General features: G+C 57.0%; 4 protein-coding genes across 5 annotated transcripts; 1 reads left to right on the top strand and 3 right to left on the bottom strand.

Annotated features, from left to right (window-relative positions):
* Window positions 1–78: 78 nt before the first annotated feature.
* ARPC5L (actin related protein 2/3 complex subunit 5 like) lies at window positions 79–3,309 on the bottom strand. The gene is given in 4 exon segments (XM_082295335.1): window positions 79–648; window positions 2,356–2,532; window positions 2,837–2,960; window positions 2,962–3,309. Coding segments are annotated over 4 exon segments (645 nt in total). The 5' UTR covers window positions 3,243–3,309; the 3' UTR covers window positions 79–585.
* A 589-nt stretch (window positions 3,310–3,898) lies between these two features.
* PPP6C (protein phosphatase 6 catalytic subunit) lies at window positions 3,899–7,304 on the bottom strand. Of its 2 annotated transcripts, XM_082295433.1 has the most exons (7): window positions 7,181–7,304; window positions 6,944–7,039; window positions 6,788–6,853; window positions 6,255–6,396; window positions 5,767–5,846; window positions 5,417–5,626; window positions 3,899–4,714 (listed from the first exon to the last, which is right to left on the bottom strand). In XM_082295433.1, the coding sequence occupies exons 1-7, from the start codon at window positions 7,253–7,255 to the stop codon at window positions 4,466–4,468; spliced, it is 918 nt and encodes a 305-aa protein (XP_082151559.1). In that variant the 5' UTR covers window positions 7,256–7,304; the 3' UTR covers window positions 3,899–4,465. The 2 variants fall into 2 exon arrangements, with proteins under 2 accessions (XP_082151559.1, XP_082151558.1); XM_082295432.1 differs by having other exon boundaries at window positions 6,944–7,285.
* Window positions 7,305–7,370: 66 nt separating this feature from the next.
* RABEPK (Rab9 effector protein with kelch motifs) lies at window positions 7,371–9,621 on the top strand. The gene is made up of 7 exons (XM_082295089.1): window positions 7,371–7,445; window positions 7,519–7,655; window positions 7,739–7,891; window positions 8,001–8,162; window positions 8,439–8,588; window positions 8,771–8,920; window positions 9,110–9,621. Exons 1-7 carry the CDS (start codon window positions 7,387–7,389, stop codon window positions 9,394–9,396), a joined length of 1,098 nt encoding a protein of 365 aa, XP_082151215.1. The 5' UTR covers window positions 7,371–7,386; the 3' UTR covers window positions 9,397–9,621.
* Window positions 9,622–9,807: 186 nt separating this feature from the next.
* Window positions 9,808–14,116, bottom strand: HSPA5 (heat shock protein family A (Hsp70) member 5). Its single transcript, XM_082294956.1, has 9 exons — window positions 14,047–14,116; window positions 13,703–13,841; window positions 13,187–13,418; window positions 12,945–13,082; window positions 12,562–12,674; window positions 12,093–12,483; window positions 11,585–11,822; window positions 11,216–11,383; window positions 9,808–11,033 (listed from the first exon to the last, which is right to left on the bottom strand). Exons 2-9 carry the CDS (start codon window positions 13,816–13,818, stop codon window positions 10,474–10,476), a joined length of 1,956 nt encoding a protein of 651 aa, XP_082151082.1. The 5' UTR covers window positions 13,819–13,841; window positions 14,047–14,116; the 3' UTR covers window positions 9,808–10,473.
* Between the last annotated feature and the right edge of the window lie 301 nt (window positions 14,117–14,417).

Here is a 14,417-nt window from a genome sequence, read left to right as displayed (position 1 = left end):
AAAGGTGGACACTGGGTTCAACTGGGTTATTGCTGGCCTGCTTTGGAATAAATGTCAGACTTAAAATTTAGCTGAAAATAAATTTAACTCATGTGATCCAGGAACTTTATTGATGCAGCAGGCACTTCACTTTACATTAACCCAACCCCAGAGTCCAACAGCCCTTCGAGCACGCGTTCAGAGCCGCCGTTCTAACAGCCCTTCTCCACCATCAGCTGCAGGATCTCGGCCCAGACACAGCTACCTTGGGACTAAGCAGGACACACGGGAGCTTGTATCACCACACCTGGCTAAAGCAGCATCTGAAATACCTGTTCACTTACAGTAATAGGAAGCAGGAGTGTGCCTTCTCTGTCTGTTAAAGAAGGGAGCAGGAGAATGTCTTGGCTCCTGTATGTGATAGTCGGAATATGCAGGAATACCTTTACTCTTCCCCCACCTTTAAGGTTAAAAGCATTCCAAGAGGAGGTTACTGTAGGATTTCAGTAGATTGCAATCTCTAATAAAGATGGACCAGTGTAATTTCAGCTCATTCCTTCTTCTGAGTCCAAACCTGACCGTCACCTCTGTCCAAGTTAACAGTCTTTACACAGTCTTTCTTGCTGTAAGAACTCTTACTATGGAGCCCAGGCCTCCTACTGCCAGTGCCTGTGGGAAAGGAGAGAGGTTACAAAGTCACCACGTCCCACACAGAACACTGAAGAGTTTAGCCACAGAAGGGACTATGGCTCTTTTCCAGAATTAGAAACTGTCATTCTCCAAATCTAACCATCTTTTGGATCTCGAGGACTCCAGTGTTGCACATCACTGACAGAGCAGAATGTCTCACCTCCCGTATCCCTGAGCAGAAGAGGAGGAGAAGGGAGCAAGGGCTTGCTTCAGTTTCATTTGTGTCCCTCAGTGTAAACAGTGTTTCCTTCTGAAGTCTAGAAGATGGAGGCGATTATGAAAAAATAAATATTTAAGCTGACTGCTGAAAATGGGGCGTTTACTTTGCAGCCACAATTCCAATACAGCTCGGGGGTATCAGCGCCGTGCGAGACACAGCACTGGGGAACACAACTGGACGAATGCAAAGCACCCACTTGGAGCAGGACCTGCAGGTGCTTCAGGCAGGTAAAGTTCCTGAGCTACCAGACCTGGCACAGGCGTTTTCAGAGGACTGACTGGTACTACCACTAAGCTGACTCTGCTCTGAGCAAGCCACATGTCCTACCAGTACTGCCACAGAACACGAGGCTTTAAACCCTGCCCAGCCTACTCAGACCTGCCTTGTTCCTTTCACAACAGAGAGGATGAGATGCCTTGCCTGTCCCTACACGCTCTGAGTACCAGTCAGGGTGGTGGTGTGTCACCTCCCATGCTGGGAGCACCCACCCACACTTACCTGAAAGCACCTCAGTGGAAACAACAGGGAAAAAAAAAAAAACCAACAAAAAGCCAAGCAGAAACATGTTCTTTGCTGTCCTGAGGAAATTCTCTCCTCCCTTGACAAGGCTTGGCAAAGCTGGTGACAGCAGCCAATAGCTGGAGTCACACTACACCAGCCCTGGCTTTACATACCACAGGAAAAAGCTCTGCACCTTGGGAAAATGACACCAGCATTCGCAGCAGCTGCGCTGCACAGGGAGCTGCAGCATTCCCAGGGATCAGTTTTCCTAGGAGCACTGACAGCCAGGGCTTCAGCTAAAACCCCTGCAGTGGGGGAAGACTTTACTTGGATTCCTGCCCGGGGGCAGTGGCACCCAGCAGCTGCTTCAGGGATGTGCCTCAACCCATCACAGGGAAGAAAGTTCCACGGTCAGCTGCTGAACACATCCCACATTCCCTGTTTCACAACAGACATTCCACAGAAACACAAGAGGCTTCCACTGGTCCCCCCAGTGGAATCTTTGGAGACCTCAAAGTCCTCTCCTGGGCAAACCAAACAGGTTTGCTAAACCCTGTGACTCAGCTGATGAAAACTGCCAGACCTGAGCCAGCCTGAGCCCCGTCGGCCAAACACTCGGCCACAGAGGAAGCTGCAGCTGCCCCATCCATCCACCCAGTCACATCTCCCACCCCTTCTCCTCGGTGGAGCCCCTGCACGCGTTGGGTGCCAAGGGCAGCATGAGGCTTCCTCCAGCAGGGAGAACTCCCTGCCACAAGTGTCCTCTCCCCATGGCAGAGTGTAAGGTTTGAAATACAGGCAAAGGCTTTGTGAATCCAGGCTCAGAGAGACCAAAGATAAAAGGAAACAGTGAGCTTCTCAGAGATGAGACACTGCCATCATCTGCTTCTTTTCAGAGGCTCTCCTGAAACCACTGACCAGGACCCTGTGAGGACGGCTGAGCCAAAAGTGCCCTGAACACGTACCTTTTCGTGCCACTGAAGTAATATTGCACTGCTGTTTTCTGTTGGCTTTTCAAATCCTTTATAAATGTACTTCATTAACAAGTCAACACCGTTTCTGTCTAAGGAATTCACCGCTTGTTCTATTTCACTGCTTTTAAAAGACGTGAGGACTTTAAGCATCGTTCCCTGGGCTTGCTCCTGGGAAGACAAGGAAAAGAGGGAAATGTGAGAACCAGAACAGCTGGAAACGATCCCAAGATTCGTATTTGGCAAGAGGTGGCCACATTCCAGGCTGGGTTATTTCTGTAAGCGAGGTGAGCAGTTCTGGGGTTAAAGGAGGAAGGGGTGAACACTGTTGGAGGGGAACGGGGATCACCCATGCCAGCACAAGCTCATTAACCACAACGGTGCTGCTTAGATCTCTGGGGTGCCACTGCCACTTCACAGCGCCCCAACACCGTGTGCTAACCCCCCCGCCCTGCCCGGCCTCCACCCCCGCTACCTTCATCGCCTGGTTCCTGGTGTTGCCCGGGGAGCTGCGGATGGCGGTGTGGAAGGCCCGGAGCGCCTCGCCTGTGCGGCGGCGGGTCAAGGACTCAAACCGCGACCTGGGCAGCGCGACGGCCCCGCGGCCCTGCCGGGGCGAAGGACGCGTGTGGAACCGCACCGCGGGTCACGGGCGGCCGCGGGAGCGACGCGCTCCGGGCCCGTGCGGGCGACTGCGGCCGGTCCCCGGGACTCCCCCGGCCCCCCCGGCCCAAAGGATATTGCCTGAGCAGCGCTTCCACCTCGGGGCTGGCATCGGGCTCGGCCGCCGCCGCCTCCTCGGGCTCCTCCACGAAGCGGTTCTCGTCGTACTGGTCGATGTCGAGGCGGCGGAAGCGGGACGAGAGCGTGCTCCGCGCCATCCCCGCCGGCACCGCCCCGGCCCGGCCCCGCGCCAGCAGGAAACGGCGCCCGCCCCGGCGGAACCGGAACCAGCGCGGCCGCCGGCACCGCCCCGCCCCGCCCCGCGCGGGGGGAGTCACCCGGACACACGGACACGGACACACGGACACGGACACACACGGACACAGGGACACACGGACACACAGACACACGGACACAGGGACACACGGACACACGGACACAGACACACGGACACAGGGACACACGGACACACACGGACACACACGGACACAGGGACACACGGACACACACGGACACACGGACACAGACACACGGACACAGGGACACACGGACACACACGGACACACACGGACACACAGACACACGGACACACGGACACACACGGACACACGGACGGACAGGGACACACGGACACACGGACACACACGGACACACAGACACACGGACACACACGGACACACACGGACACAGGGACACACGGACACACACGGACACGGACACACGGACACAGACACGGACACAGACACGGACACACACGGACACGGACACACACACGGACACGGACACACGGACACACGGATACGGACACACACATGGACACAGACACAGGGACACACGGACACACAGACACGGCGTCAGTAAAAGCACAACGGAGCCTGGAAAAAATCCGAACAATGACTTTAATGTACAAATCCCGTCGCTGCAGCAGGTTTGCGGGTTTAATCGGGATCCCGAGGAAAACGGAACAAACCGGGAATGGAGAACAGCCCTTCGACCGCTTTATTGGGATCCACGTAACACTCGGAAAAGGCCGGCTCGGCACTGCGCCGTGAACACAGCACGGGCAGCCCTGGCCCCGCCGCACACTGGGCACTGACTTTGCTGCTGAAATTTCTTAAAACTTACCAAAAACAAAAAGCTGAACAAGAGACGGGCCCGAGTGGCTCCCGGAGCGTGGTGGTTAAAGGAATCGGTTCATCTAACCCAGGACTAGGCGAGGACTACATGCAGTAGTACAAATCTCAAGGACATATTACAAATACTCTGAAATTAATCTAGGGGAGGGGGGAAAAAACTTGCTACAGACACCATAATACACAATAAATTTAGATAATTTAAAAATAAAAAAGGCAAGAGGCAGCATTTCAGCAGCAAAGTGCTCAATAAAAAGTATATTGTAAAGGGGCAGGACAGGGAGAGGTGACAGCAGGCGGGCGAGGGCTCAGAGGAAGTAGGGCGTGGTTGTCCTGGGAGGAATGACACGCTCTGAGTCTGGAACTGCGCGGAATAACTTTGGTTCTCTTGTATTTACATCTTTAAAGACCATGATGGATGCGATGTTCCCGCAGCGGTAGCAGTAGTTGGGAGCTGACCATACCGTTACCAACTTCTCATCAAACATGAATTTGTATCCTTCATGGACGAGCTGGTGTGCTCTGCAGATCAGCTTCAGGTTGTTGATGTGAACAAACTGCAAGGGAAGGGGGAAGGTCAGTGTGGCCTGAGCGGCCGCTGCCCACACAACGTCCTGCTCCTGGCCACGGCCCTGCACAGCAGGAGGGAGAACAGAACAGGGGGATTTGGAGACCCGAGCAGTGAGAAACCCCTGTGAAATACAGGTGCCAAAACCCGAGCACTGAGGAACACCATGAAAGCCAGGGAGCAGCGCTGTGCTGTCCCCAGGCTCAGCCCTTCCTGAATACGCTGTGCAAGGGCCACGCAACAACGCAGGCTGAGCATGGCCGTTGTGACGTGGCCAGATCAGAGCCAGGCAAGGCCAGTGTGTGGAGCCCTGAGGAGTCTGCTCAGTGCAGACACAACAAAATTAACTCAAGAACTGCTTAAAAAATTGTATTTTTCTCCTAAATCCTTAGGAAAGCATTCCACACGAAGCCCAGGGACACTAGTGAGTCTCACCACATTACACTCTTTAGAAGCAAGATGGGTATCAGTACATCTGGCAGCTACATTTGTGCTTTTAGGTTCAAGTGGCTCATTTTTTCTAGCTGACATGAGCAAAGCTTCCCCACCACTATGAGTTACTAGCAGAGGCATGACAGGAGAGCTCACTGTCTTGTAGTGCCCATGGTCCATTCAAACACCACACTGAGGTGAGCCCCTTAGTTCCCCCATCCCCACACTTGGGCTGTGTGGCCCTGAGCAGCAGTGTTACCTCGTTGGTGACCTTGGCCCCAAAGAGCCAGCCCGCCCCACGTGGGCTGATGGCCCACGTGTCCACGTCCTCCGGGTCTGACCACACCAGATCGCAGAAGGCGCCTTTGTGAGGGATTTCCTGGTTACGCTCAATGGTCCGGATCTGGTCAAGGGTCTTGATGTCTGGGGAGAGGCCTCCGTGCACACACAGAATCTGCTCGTCTATTAACTGCAGGGAAATGACACGTGTACAGAACACTCAGCATTCACCCAGCCCAGACGCTGCCAGGGGAACCTTCACAGGTCACCACCTCTACAGCTCCCATTTAGACAATCTGGTCGTGTTGTTAACGTGGTGTTTGCACTTACAGCTGCTATTGTGAGCATGTCGAAGACTTTGGTACAGTATCTCCAGGCGTTCGCATTCCCGTATTTGGTTTGGCACTCATCTGTTGGAGAGAATGGTTTTATTCCTCACGGATCGCTGGACAACAGGCAACACAGGCAGCACAAACAGAGAGCAGAACCTGCACACTGCGGTGTGTCACACGAGCCCTGTCAGGAGCCCTGTGCAGGAAGCACTGAGCACCTCATGCACCTCTGCTCTCCCTCTGCGGGGCCTGTGCAGCTCAATGTAGCACCACGACACAAGCAGAAACCCCACGTGCCAGAGGAAAAGAGCAGCAAGATCTGCCTTAAACACCTTCCATGTCACAAACACAACGACCATGTTAACAAATGACAACATTTGAGCCCATGTCCCACCCGGCCCCTGGAGAGCCCCGGGTCCTGTGGCATCGCCAGCGGGTTGCCCAAGGGACAGATGCTGCCCTCACGTATCCCAAGGCAGGACTCACCGTAGAACCCGTACACCTGGGTGATCTGCCTGCTCTCGTGGTTGCCTCGCAGCAGCGTGATACGGTCAGGCCACTTGGCTTTTAGTGCAAGGAGGTACGTGAATGTCTCGAGGCTGTAATACCCTCGGTCTACAAAGTCCCCCTGAAGTCAGAGACAGTCGTACATGGAGCAAGAGTCACACGAGAAAGTGCACAGTGACACATCCACTCTGAACTCCTCACTGTCACAGAGAAACCCAGTGCTGGAGGGCAGCCGGGATCTGCTGGGCTCCAGGGGAACTCTGGGCGCTCTGGGCATTCCCCTCACCGCCGCCCTGACGTGACCCCGCGGCCGCGGGACACCCGGGCACAGCAGGGCGCTCTGCTCTGCCCCACCCCGCGGGGCTCCCGCTGCTCCCGGCAGCACAACCGGCGGGCAGGAGCCAACAGCGGCCCCGGCGCGGGCCGGGGCCTGGGACACGGGAGCCCCCCGGGATTTCCCCTTCAAGCCGCTGTCAAACCCAGCGGGGCCGGGCCGCACCCGGCGCACGTACCATGAAGATGTAGTTGGTGTCGGGGACCTGCCCGCCGGTCCGGAACAGCTCGCACAGGTCATAGAACTGCGGAGGGATAGAGGCGTGAGCGGGCACCGGGCATCGGCACCGACTCCGGCCCGGGGCTGCACCGGGAGTGGCCCGGCCCGGCCTTACCTGTCCGTGGATGTCCCCGCAGACGGTGACGGGCGTGGAGACGGGCTGGACGTTGGACTCCTCCAGTAGCAGGTCACAGACATAGTCACAGAGGCGCTGCGGGAGGGAGCGGGGCAGGGTCGGGGTCGGCGCCGGGACCGCCGGGACCACCGGCACCGCCCGCCCCGGCCCGCCCGGCAGCGCCCGCCCCGGCCCGCCCGGCCCCGGCCCGCCCCGGCCCCGCCGCCGCGGCCGCACCTTGAGGTCGTTCTCGGGCAGGTACTTGCAGAGCCGCGCGATCTCCACGTACTTGTCGAGGTCCAGCGGCGCCATCTTGCACGGGCTCGGGCAGAAGCGGGCCCCCCCCGCCACTTCCGGGCGGCGGAGCGCGCCGCCGGCGCGGGCGGAAGCGCGCGGCACTTCCGGCGGCACTTCCGGCCGGGCCGGCCCCAGTGAGCGCCGCCATGGCCCCGCGGGCGCTGCCGCTGCTGCGGCCGGGACAGCGGCCGCGCTCGGGACAGTGGTGAGTGGGGCGGGGGGACCGGCGGGACCCCGGACCGCCCCAGCCCGCGCTGAGCGCCGCCCTCGCCCCGCAGGTACCGGCTGAGCCCGCGCGGGGAGCGGCCCGGCGGCCGCGTGGGACTCGGCTGCCTCCTCCTGCCCGGCCGCGTCCTGCTGCTGGCTGGTGCCGACCCCGCCGGGGCCTTCGCGGACGCGCATTTCGTGGAGCTGGGTGAGGGCCGGGCCGTGGCGGGCCTGGAACCGGAACCGCGGCCGGGACCGGTCCCGGGTCCGAGCGCCTGTCCCTGCCCGCAGCCCCGCTCCGCTGGGTCCCCGCCGGCTGGCGCGGACTGAGGCCCCGCTACGAACACGCCACGTTCCTGCCCGCCGCCGGCCCCCCGCGCCTCTGGGTCTTCGGCGGCGCCCACCCCGCGGGGAACCGCAGCTGCGTTCAGGTGCTGGACCCCGGTGAGTGCCTCAGATCCGTGCCCGGAGCGGGGCCGGGGTTCCGGACTGCGGGACAGGCGCGGCTTCTGTTCCCACGTTGATTGTTTGGTTAATCAAATGTCTTAACTAGAAACAGGAACGTGGGAGAGCCCTGCAGTGAGGGGGGTGCCGCCGCGACCCCGGACGTTCCACACGTCCTCAGCGGCCATCGGGGCCCGTCTGTTCGTGTTCGGGGGTGGAGACAAGGGAGCAGAGCCGGTGAAAGACCAGCGGCTTCACGTGTTCGACACAGGTACCCCAGCGCCTGCGAGGGCATTCGTCCCCCGGGCGGTGTGAGGGAGCTTTGCCCTTCGGGTTTAGTCAGAGGGTTGGAAGTGTTGTGCTTTGTTTGGAGATGGGTCCGGCTGGATGGGTTGCTGTTCTTCTCTTGACAGGCCTTTGTGTTCATGTAGTCACTGGGAATTCAGACCCCGTGGCTTGGATAGTTAGCCTTGGCAGGGCTCCGGGGTTTCTGATCTGTAGAACTTCCAGAGTTTTGTTCCTTATGCACGTGTATTCCCGTTTTTAGCCACCCTGACCTGGTCCCAGCCGGACACTCATGGTGATCCCCCTTCTCCTCGGCACGGACACACCGTGGTTGCAGTTGGGACCAAGCTCTTCATCCATGGAGGTTTAGCTGGAGATGTTTTTTACAATGATCTGTTCTGTATCGACATAAGTAAGTGTGGATGGAGGTACTGAAGGGCAGTACCTGTGTGCGATATGCTTTGATTTGGGGGGACCTTTTTTCCATAATACTAGTTCTTAAGTGCTTAAAATACTACCCTCTTTGTTTAAATCAACAAAATGTATGGGGTTTGTATAATGCAGAACCATGGACACGTTCTTTTCTTGCAACAGATGACATGAGATGGGTGAAGATCCCGGCCACTGGGGATGTCCCTGGAGGACGAGCATCCCACTCCTCAGCAGTCTTTCAGGACCACTTGTACATTTTTGGCGGAATAGGTCCAGATGGGACACTGGATACTGCGTACAAGTATCACACAGGTAGGGAGGCTGCTCTCAGGTGCCACGGTAGATGCCAGGCAGCTGGGGAACACATTACCTGCTCAAGTCCTGGGCCTCTTCCCCCTGGAGTCACACCACTACGGGGCTGGATGCTCAGAACTGTTTAATTAACAGTGTCACTGTCTGGGGTGTGGCATTTAAAGCTGTGACTGTGTCTTTGCACTGCAGGAAGGCAGCAGTGGACGCTGCTGCAGTTTGAACCCCCGCTGCCCAGCGGGAGGCTGGACCACGCCATGTGTGTCATTCCCTGGCAGGCTGGGGCACACAGGGACACAGGAGACAGCCCAGCTGGGCAAGAGCCACCTCTGGCAGCAGGTGACAGAGCTGGGCCCCTCCAGCAGGGCCTGGGTGAGGACTGCACCGAAGACACCTTTGTCCATCTCCTGTTTGTGTTTGGGGGGATGGACACACAGGGGCAGATACACAGGGACTGCCTGGTCACCCTCATCGAGTAGTGTCCCCACAGCACCAGCCTCGTCCCATGGGGTTAATTCTGTCCCTTAAACAATCCTTACCCTTGGATGGCTGGCACAGTGCTGACACCCCTGGGGGACAGGGGCTCTGCCTGAACATGGTCCTGCTGCAGCCCCAGCCCGGGAAACATGGCAAGAGCCGAGGTGTTCTAAGGCACTGCTGGAGCTGGCACCACACAAGGTCAGTCTGGACTTAACTAATCCCATGGATTGGATAAGGATCAGTTAAATAAAGAGACCAAATTTCAACTAGGCTTCTTTTTTTATAAGAACCTTTACTAGGTGTAAACTACTTTTCAGTTTTCAGAAAATGGGTCTGTTTCATACGAGACTTTATTAAAGCTCTGAAGTTTTAATACTGCAGAAAAATGGAATTAAGCCAAGCCCCTCCCTCACTGCTGGCCCCCATCACTACTGCAGGCACTGAATGGGTTCTGATGGATAGCCTCCCTCTCCCAGCTCAGTGAAAGCTACCCCTTCAGCAGTTACTCAGGCTTGATCCCCCCTTCCTCATCAGGAGCTGTTGTAGAACTGCAGGGATGTCCAAGTCCACCTGGCTCCCTTCAGAAACTGTCTCAGCCCACCCCAAGGCAAGATGCCCAACTCCTGCTGTCAAACCTCCCACTCTTCAACAAACCCATGAAAGGTAACCTTGAGGGGGTGAGCTGCACTCCATCCTTCTTTAGGGTTAATCCAGATCCTGGTTGGAGCTGGGTAATGGAAATTACAAAACTAAAACAAAAGTCCAGTGTAAATAACAAATTTATTGTGGTCACTCCAGGTAGAAAAGCTCTACACCAAGTTCACATGACCAAGCTGTTAAATAGAATGTTCCACTGCCAATACTTCTAAACCCACATTTACACTCCCACCCCACTCCCCTCCCCAGACATCAAGCAACTGCTAACGAAAAGCAGGATACAGCCACGTCGGGCTAGCGGTTCCAGCTCCACTCACGAGTGAAGATTCAAAGTTACATTCCAAATTAAGAGTTCAATATTTTAAACAAGTGTTCCTGAGTCCAATATATACACACACCACATTCGGAGACGCCGGTATCTACAACTCATCCTTCTCTGCTGCCTCCTCCTCGCCGGGCGGGGGGCCGGCGCTGCCGTACAGCTTGCTAACAATGGGCTGAACCACCTCCTCCAGCTCCTTCTTTTGTGCTTTGAAATCTTCTATGTCCCCATCCTGATGGCTTTCCAGCCACTCGATCTTTTCCTCCACTGCTTTCTCTATTGTTTCCTTGTCCTCAGAGGACAGCTTCCCACCCAGCTTCTCCTTGTCCCCAATCTGATTCTTCAGGGAATAGGCGTAGCTCTCCAGCTCATTCCGGGCATCGATGCGTTCCTTAAGCTTCTTGTCCTCCTCAGCAAACTTCTCAGCATCATTCACCATCCTCTCAATCTCCTCTGGCGTCAGCCGGTTCTGGTCATTTGTGATCGTGATCTTGTTCTTGTTCCCGGTGCCCTTGTCCTCGGCCGTGACACGGAGGATCCCGTTCACATCTATTTCAAAGGTGACCTCAATCTGGGGGACACCACGGGGGGCAGGAGGGATTCCAGTGAGATCAAAGGTTCCCAGCAGATGGTTGTCCTTGGTGAGGGGACGCTCACCTGCAAGAAGCAATGATACAGGGTTACTTTCTTTCTCAGCTGTGGCTTGTACTTTGTGAAACCATGAGTGACACAGTTCCATCTACAATGTACCTACAAGCCTTTGTGACAAACGGGAACAAGAATGAAAACCCTACAGACAGTCTCCAGCTGTCACAGGGACCACCACAGGTGACACCCACCTTCATAGACCTTGATGGTCACTGTTGGCTGGTTGTCAGAAGCTGTGGAGAAGATCTGAGACTTCTTTGTGGGAACAACAGTGTTTCTTGGGATCAGCTTGGTCATGACACCTCCGACAGTTTCAATGCCAAGAGTCAGGGGACAGACATCGAGCAACACCAAGTCACCTGGAACAGATCAAAGGCATGACTGTGATACAACTTCCCAACACAAAACACATCCCCCAACACTGCAGACAAGATCCCGAGGCCTCAGGGGCACAGAATTCCAAGGAATGGAAAAGATCCAAGTTCTTCTGCATCTTCTTGTCAATGCCCAACATCCACTGTTCAGTCAACTCTCTTAGGTGGCAGCGAAGGTGTCCTTACCTGTATCCTGATCCCCAGAGAGCACCCCGGCCTGGACAGCTGCTCCATAGGCCACAGCCTCATCTGGGTTAATGCCACGAGAAGGCTCCTTCCCGTTGAAGAACTCTTTAACGAGCTGCTGGATTTTGGGGATGCGAGTTGATCCACCAACCAGGACAATCTCATCAATATCAGACTTCTTCAGGTCAGAATCTTCCAGAACTTTCTGAACAGGCTTCATGGTGGAACGGAACAGGTCCTGGAAAGACAAAAACCCAAGGACTGTGAGACTATTCCCAGCATGCCCCACTGTGCAGCCCTGGGGATACAAAGTACAACACTACGGAGCAGAGATGCCAAACTGTCCGTCGCGCAGCCTCAGCAAGGCCCAGCTCCCTGGCAGGCAACAGCTGCCTGCTTACACAGAGTTATTTATACTCCAAAGTGCAATGTCACAGCATGAGATGCTGCACATTCCCAAGTCCCAAGTCAGAGCTGAGGCTATGTAACTTTACCTTTCTAAACTTACCATGTTCAGCTCCTCAAACTTGGCTCGAGTGAGTGTCTCCGAAAAATCTTCTCCTTCAAAGAAGGACTCTATTTCAATCCTGGCCTGGTGCTGAGATGACAATGCTCGCTTGGCCTTCTCCACCTCCCGCCTCAGCTTCTGCACAGCTCTGTTATCCTTCCTAACATCTTTGCCAGTTTTCTTCTTGTAGAGCTTGATGAAGTGCTCCATAACCCGCTGGTCAAAGTCTTCTCCACCCAGGTGAGTGTCACCATTAGTAGCCACAACTTCAAAGACTCCGTTGTCAATTGTGAGGAGGGAGACATCAAAAGTTCCACCGCCCAGATCGAATACAAGGATGTTCTTCTCTCCCTCTCTCTTGTCCAGTCCATAAGCAATGGCAGCAGCTGTTCTGTACAGGGAACAGCCTGTCAGAGCGGGGGGTGCCACCCCACAGCTCCCCTCGGGCAGGATGGGGTGAGGTACTCACGGCTCATTGATGATCCGCATCACGTTGAGCCCCGCGATGGTCCCGGCGTCCTTGGTTGCCTGGCGCTGGGCATCATTGAAGTAGGCTGGCACCGTGACAACAGCGTGGGTCACCTGAGCAGGGGGGAGGGACAGGTTTGTTACAGAAATGAGAGAAAAACAGTTTAAGTAGTACCAGCCACTCTGAGCAGTGCTGGGAACAATTAGCCCATCTTTAGAAATGAAGACTCAGCACCAGCTAAGCCCATTTAACAGGGCTGCCAGAGGGGCCTGCAGCACTAACTGCAGTTCAGGAGGGCAAGGTTAGTCCTGACTCAGCCTACCTTTCTCCCATTTCCTAAAGCTGCTAATCCCAGTTGTTACCAGTGTTTCCCATGCACTTACCTTCTTCCCCAAGTAAGCCTCTGCTGTTTCCTTCATCTTCGTCAGGACCATTGCAGAAATTTCTTCAGGAGCAAATGTTTTTGTCTGTCCGCCTCCAACATCAACCTGAATATGGGGCTTGGCTTTCTTCTCAACCACCTGAGGAGAACAATGGATACTGTCCCATTTAACTATTCTATGAGCAGATACCTCTTCTGTAGTTCCTCCAGTCCAGCCCCCCCACCTCTGCACTCAGGGCCCACCTTGAAGGGCAGGTACTTGATGTCTTGCTGCACGGAGGGGTCGTTCCAGGTGCGGCCAATGAGCCGCTTGGCATCAAACACTGTGTTCTCCGGGTTAGATGTGAGCTGGTTCTTGGCAGCATCCCCGATCAGGCGCTCCCCCTCGGGGGTGAACGCCACATAGGACGGCGTGATGCGGTTCCCCTGGTCATTGGCGATGATTTCCACCCGCCCGTTCTTGAAGACGCCCACGCTGGGGTTGGGGGGGAGCAGAACGGTCAGGCGGCGCAGTGGCCCGCACATCCCCCCCACCTCCCCTTCTGCTCCTCCCTGCGCCCTCCCGTGGGCCCGCAGGCCTTGCCTCCCCAGAAGGGGCCCAGCACTACCCATGCAAGCGGTCACCACCCTTCTTTCTCCTGCAGGCCCAGCATTACCAAGGGCCCGCAGAACCTGCCCCCCCCCTCCCCCCCCCCCCCCCCCAAGGCCCAAGCACAGCCTATCAGCCCGGCCGTCCCCCCGTGCCCGGTCTCCACGCACCAGGAGTAGGTGGTACCCAGGTCGATGCCCACCACCGTGCCCACGTCCTCCTTCTTCTCCTCATCGTCCGCCCAAACGGCGCCCAGCGCCAGCAGCGTCAGTAGCAGAAGCCTCATACCGGCCGCTCACCTGCGCCCACCTGCCGAGAGGCCGCCGGTTACACAACGGAGGCGCCACGTGCGTGGCCGCCCCCCACACCCCTCCCCACGCCGCAACCGCCCTTACCGTGCCCAGCGCCGCCGTGCGCAGTCACCCACCGACCCCACCCGCTCCTTCCGTGCCCTCAAGCGCCACCCCCCCCACCGGCCCAGCCCCGTGCGGCCCTCCCCGCGCGCGGCCCTCACCGTGCAGAAGCGCCGCGCCCCGATCACTGCTGAGCCGCCAGGCCGCGCCGCCCGCCCTTTTATACCTTCCGTTACCCCTTCGTGGAGCCTCCCCATTGGCTATCGCGCCCTCGCTGGAGCCTTCCCATTGGTTGGCTGCTACCAAGCTGGCCTCCCGCGATTGGCGAGCGCCGTGCGACAGCTCCGCCGTGCCCGGCGCGCCCCCCTCTCGCTGCCTCATTGGTTCCACCCGCCGGCCGCGGCCACAGAGAAGTGTGAGCCAAGCGGAGCGTCCCCATTGGCCGGGCGGGACCACGGCCGCGGGGGGGGGGGCTTCTGGAAGTTTCCATGGTTACCGGCCCGGGGGGGGGGGGGATAACCCTCCGGTGTGG

The sequence above is a fragment of the Coloeus monedula genome, assembly GCF_965178545.1.
Source record: "Coloeus monedula genome assembly, chromosome: 21".
NCBI lineage: Eukaryota > Metazoa > Chordata > Aves > Passeriformes > Corvidae > Coloeus > Coloeus monedula.
This window is presented reverse-complemented; position numbering and strand designations above follow the sequence as displayed.

Coding starts and splice junctions, on each gene's coding strand:
- PPP6C (XM_082295432.1), bottom strand. CDS start 7,255: ATGGCGCCGCTGGACCTCGACAAGTACGTGGAGATCGCGCGGCTCTGC. Junction 5,627..5,766: donor ACATGCTCACAATAGCAGCT/GTAAGTGCAAAC, acceptor ATTTCCCTGCAG/TTAATAGACGAGCAGATTCT. Junction 4,715..5,416: donor GGGCCAAGGTCACCAACGAG/GTAACACTGCTG, acceptor CTTCCCTTGCAG/TTTGTTCACATCAACAACCT.
- RABEPK (XM_082295089.1), top strand. CDS start 7,387: ATGGCCCCGCGGGCGCTGCCGCTGCTGCGGCCGGGACAGCGGCCGCGC. Junction 7,892..8,000: donor CGTTCAGGTGCTGGACCCCG/GTGAGTGCCTCA, acceptor TGTCTTAACTAG/AAACAGGAACGTGGGAGAGC. Junction 8,589..8,770: donor TCTGTTCTGTATCGACATAA/GTAAGTGTGGAT, acceptor TTCTTGCAACAG/ATGACATGAGATGGGTGAAG.
- HSPA5 (XM_082294956.1), bottom strand. CDS start 13,818: ATGAGGCTTCTGCTACTGACGCTGCTGGCGCTGGGCGCCGTTTGGGCG. Junction 12,675..12,944: donor AGGCTTACTTGGGGAAGAAG/GTAAGTGCATGG, acceptor CCCCCTGCTCAG/GTGACCCACGCTGTTGTCAC. Junction 12,484..12,561: donor ATGCGGATCATCAATGAGCC/GTGAGTACCTCA, acceptor TTCCCTGTACAG/AACAGCTGCTGCCATTGCTT.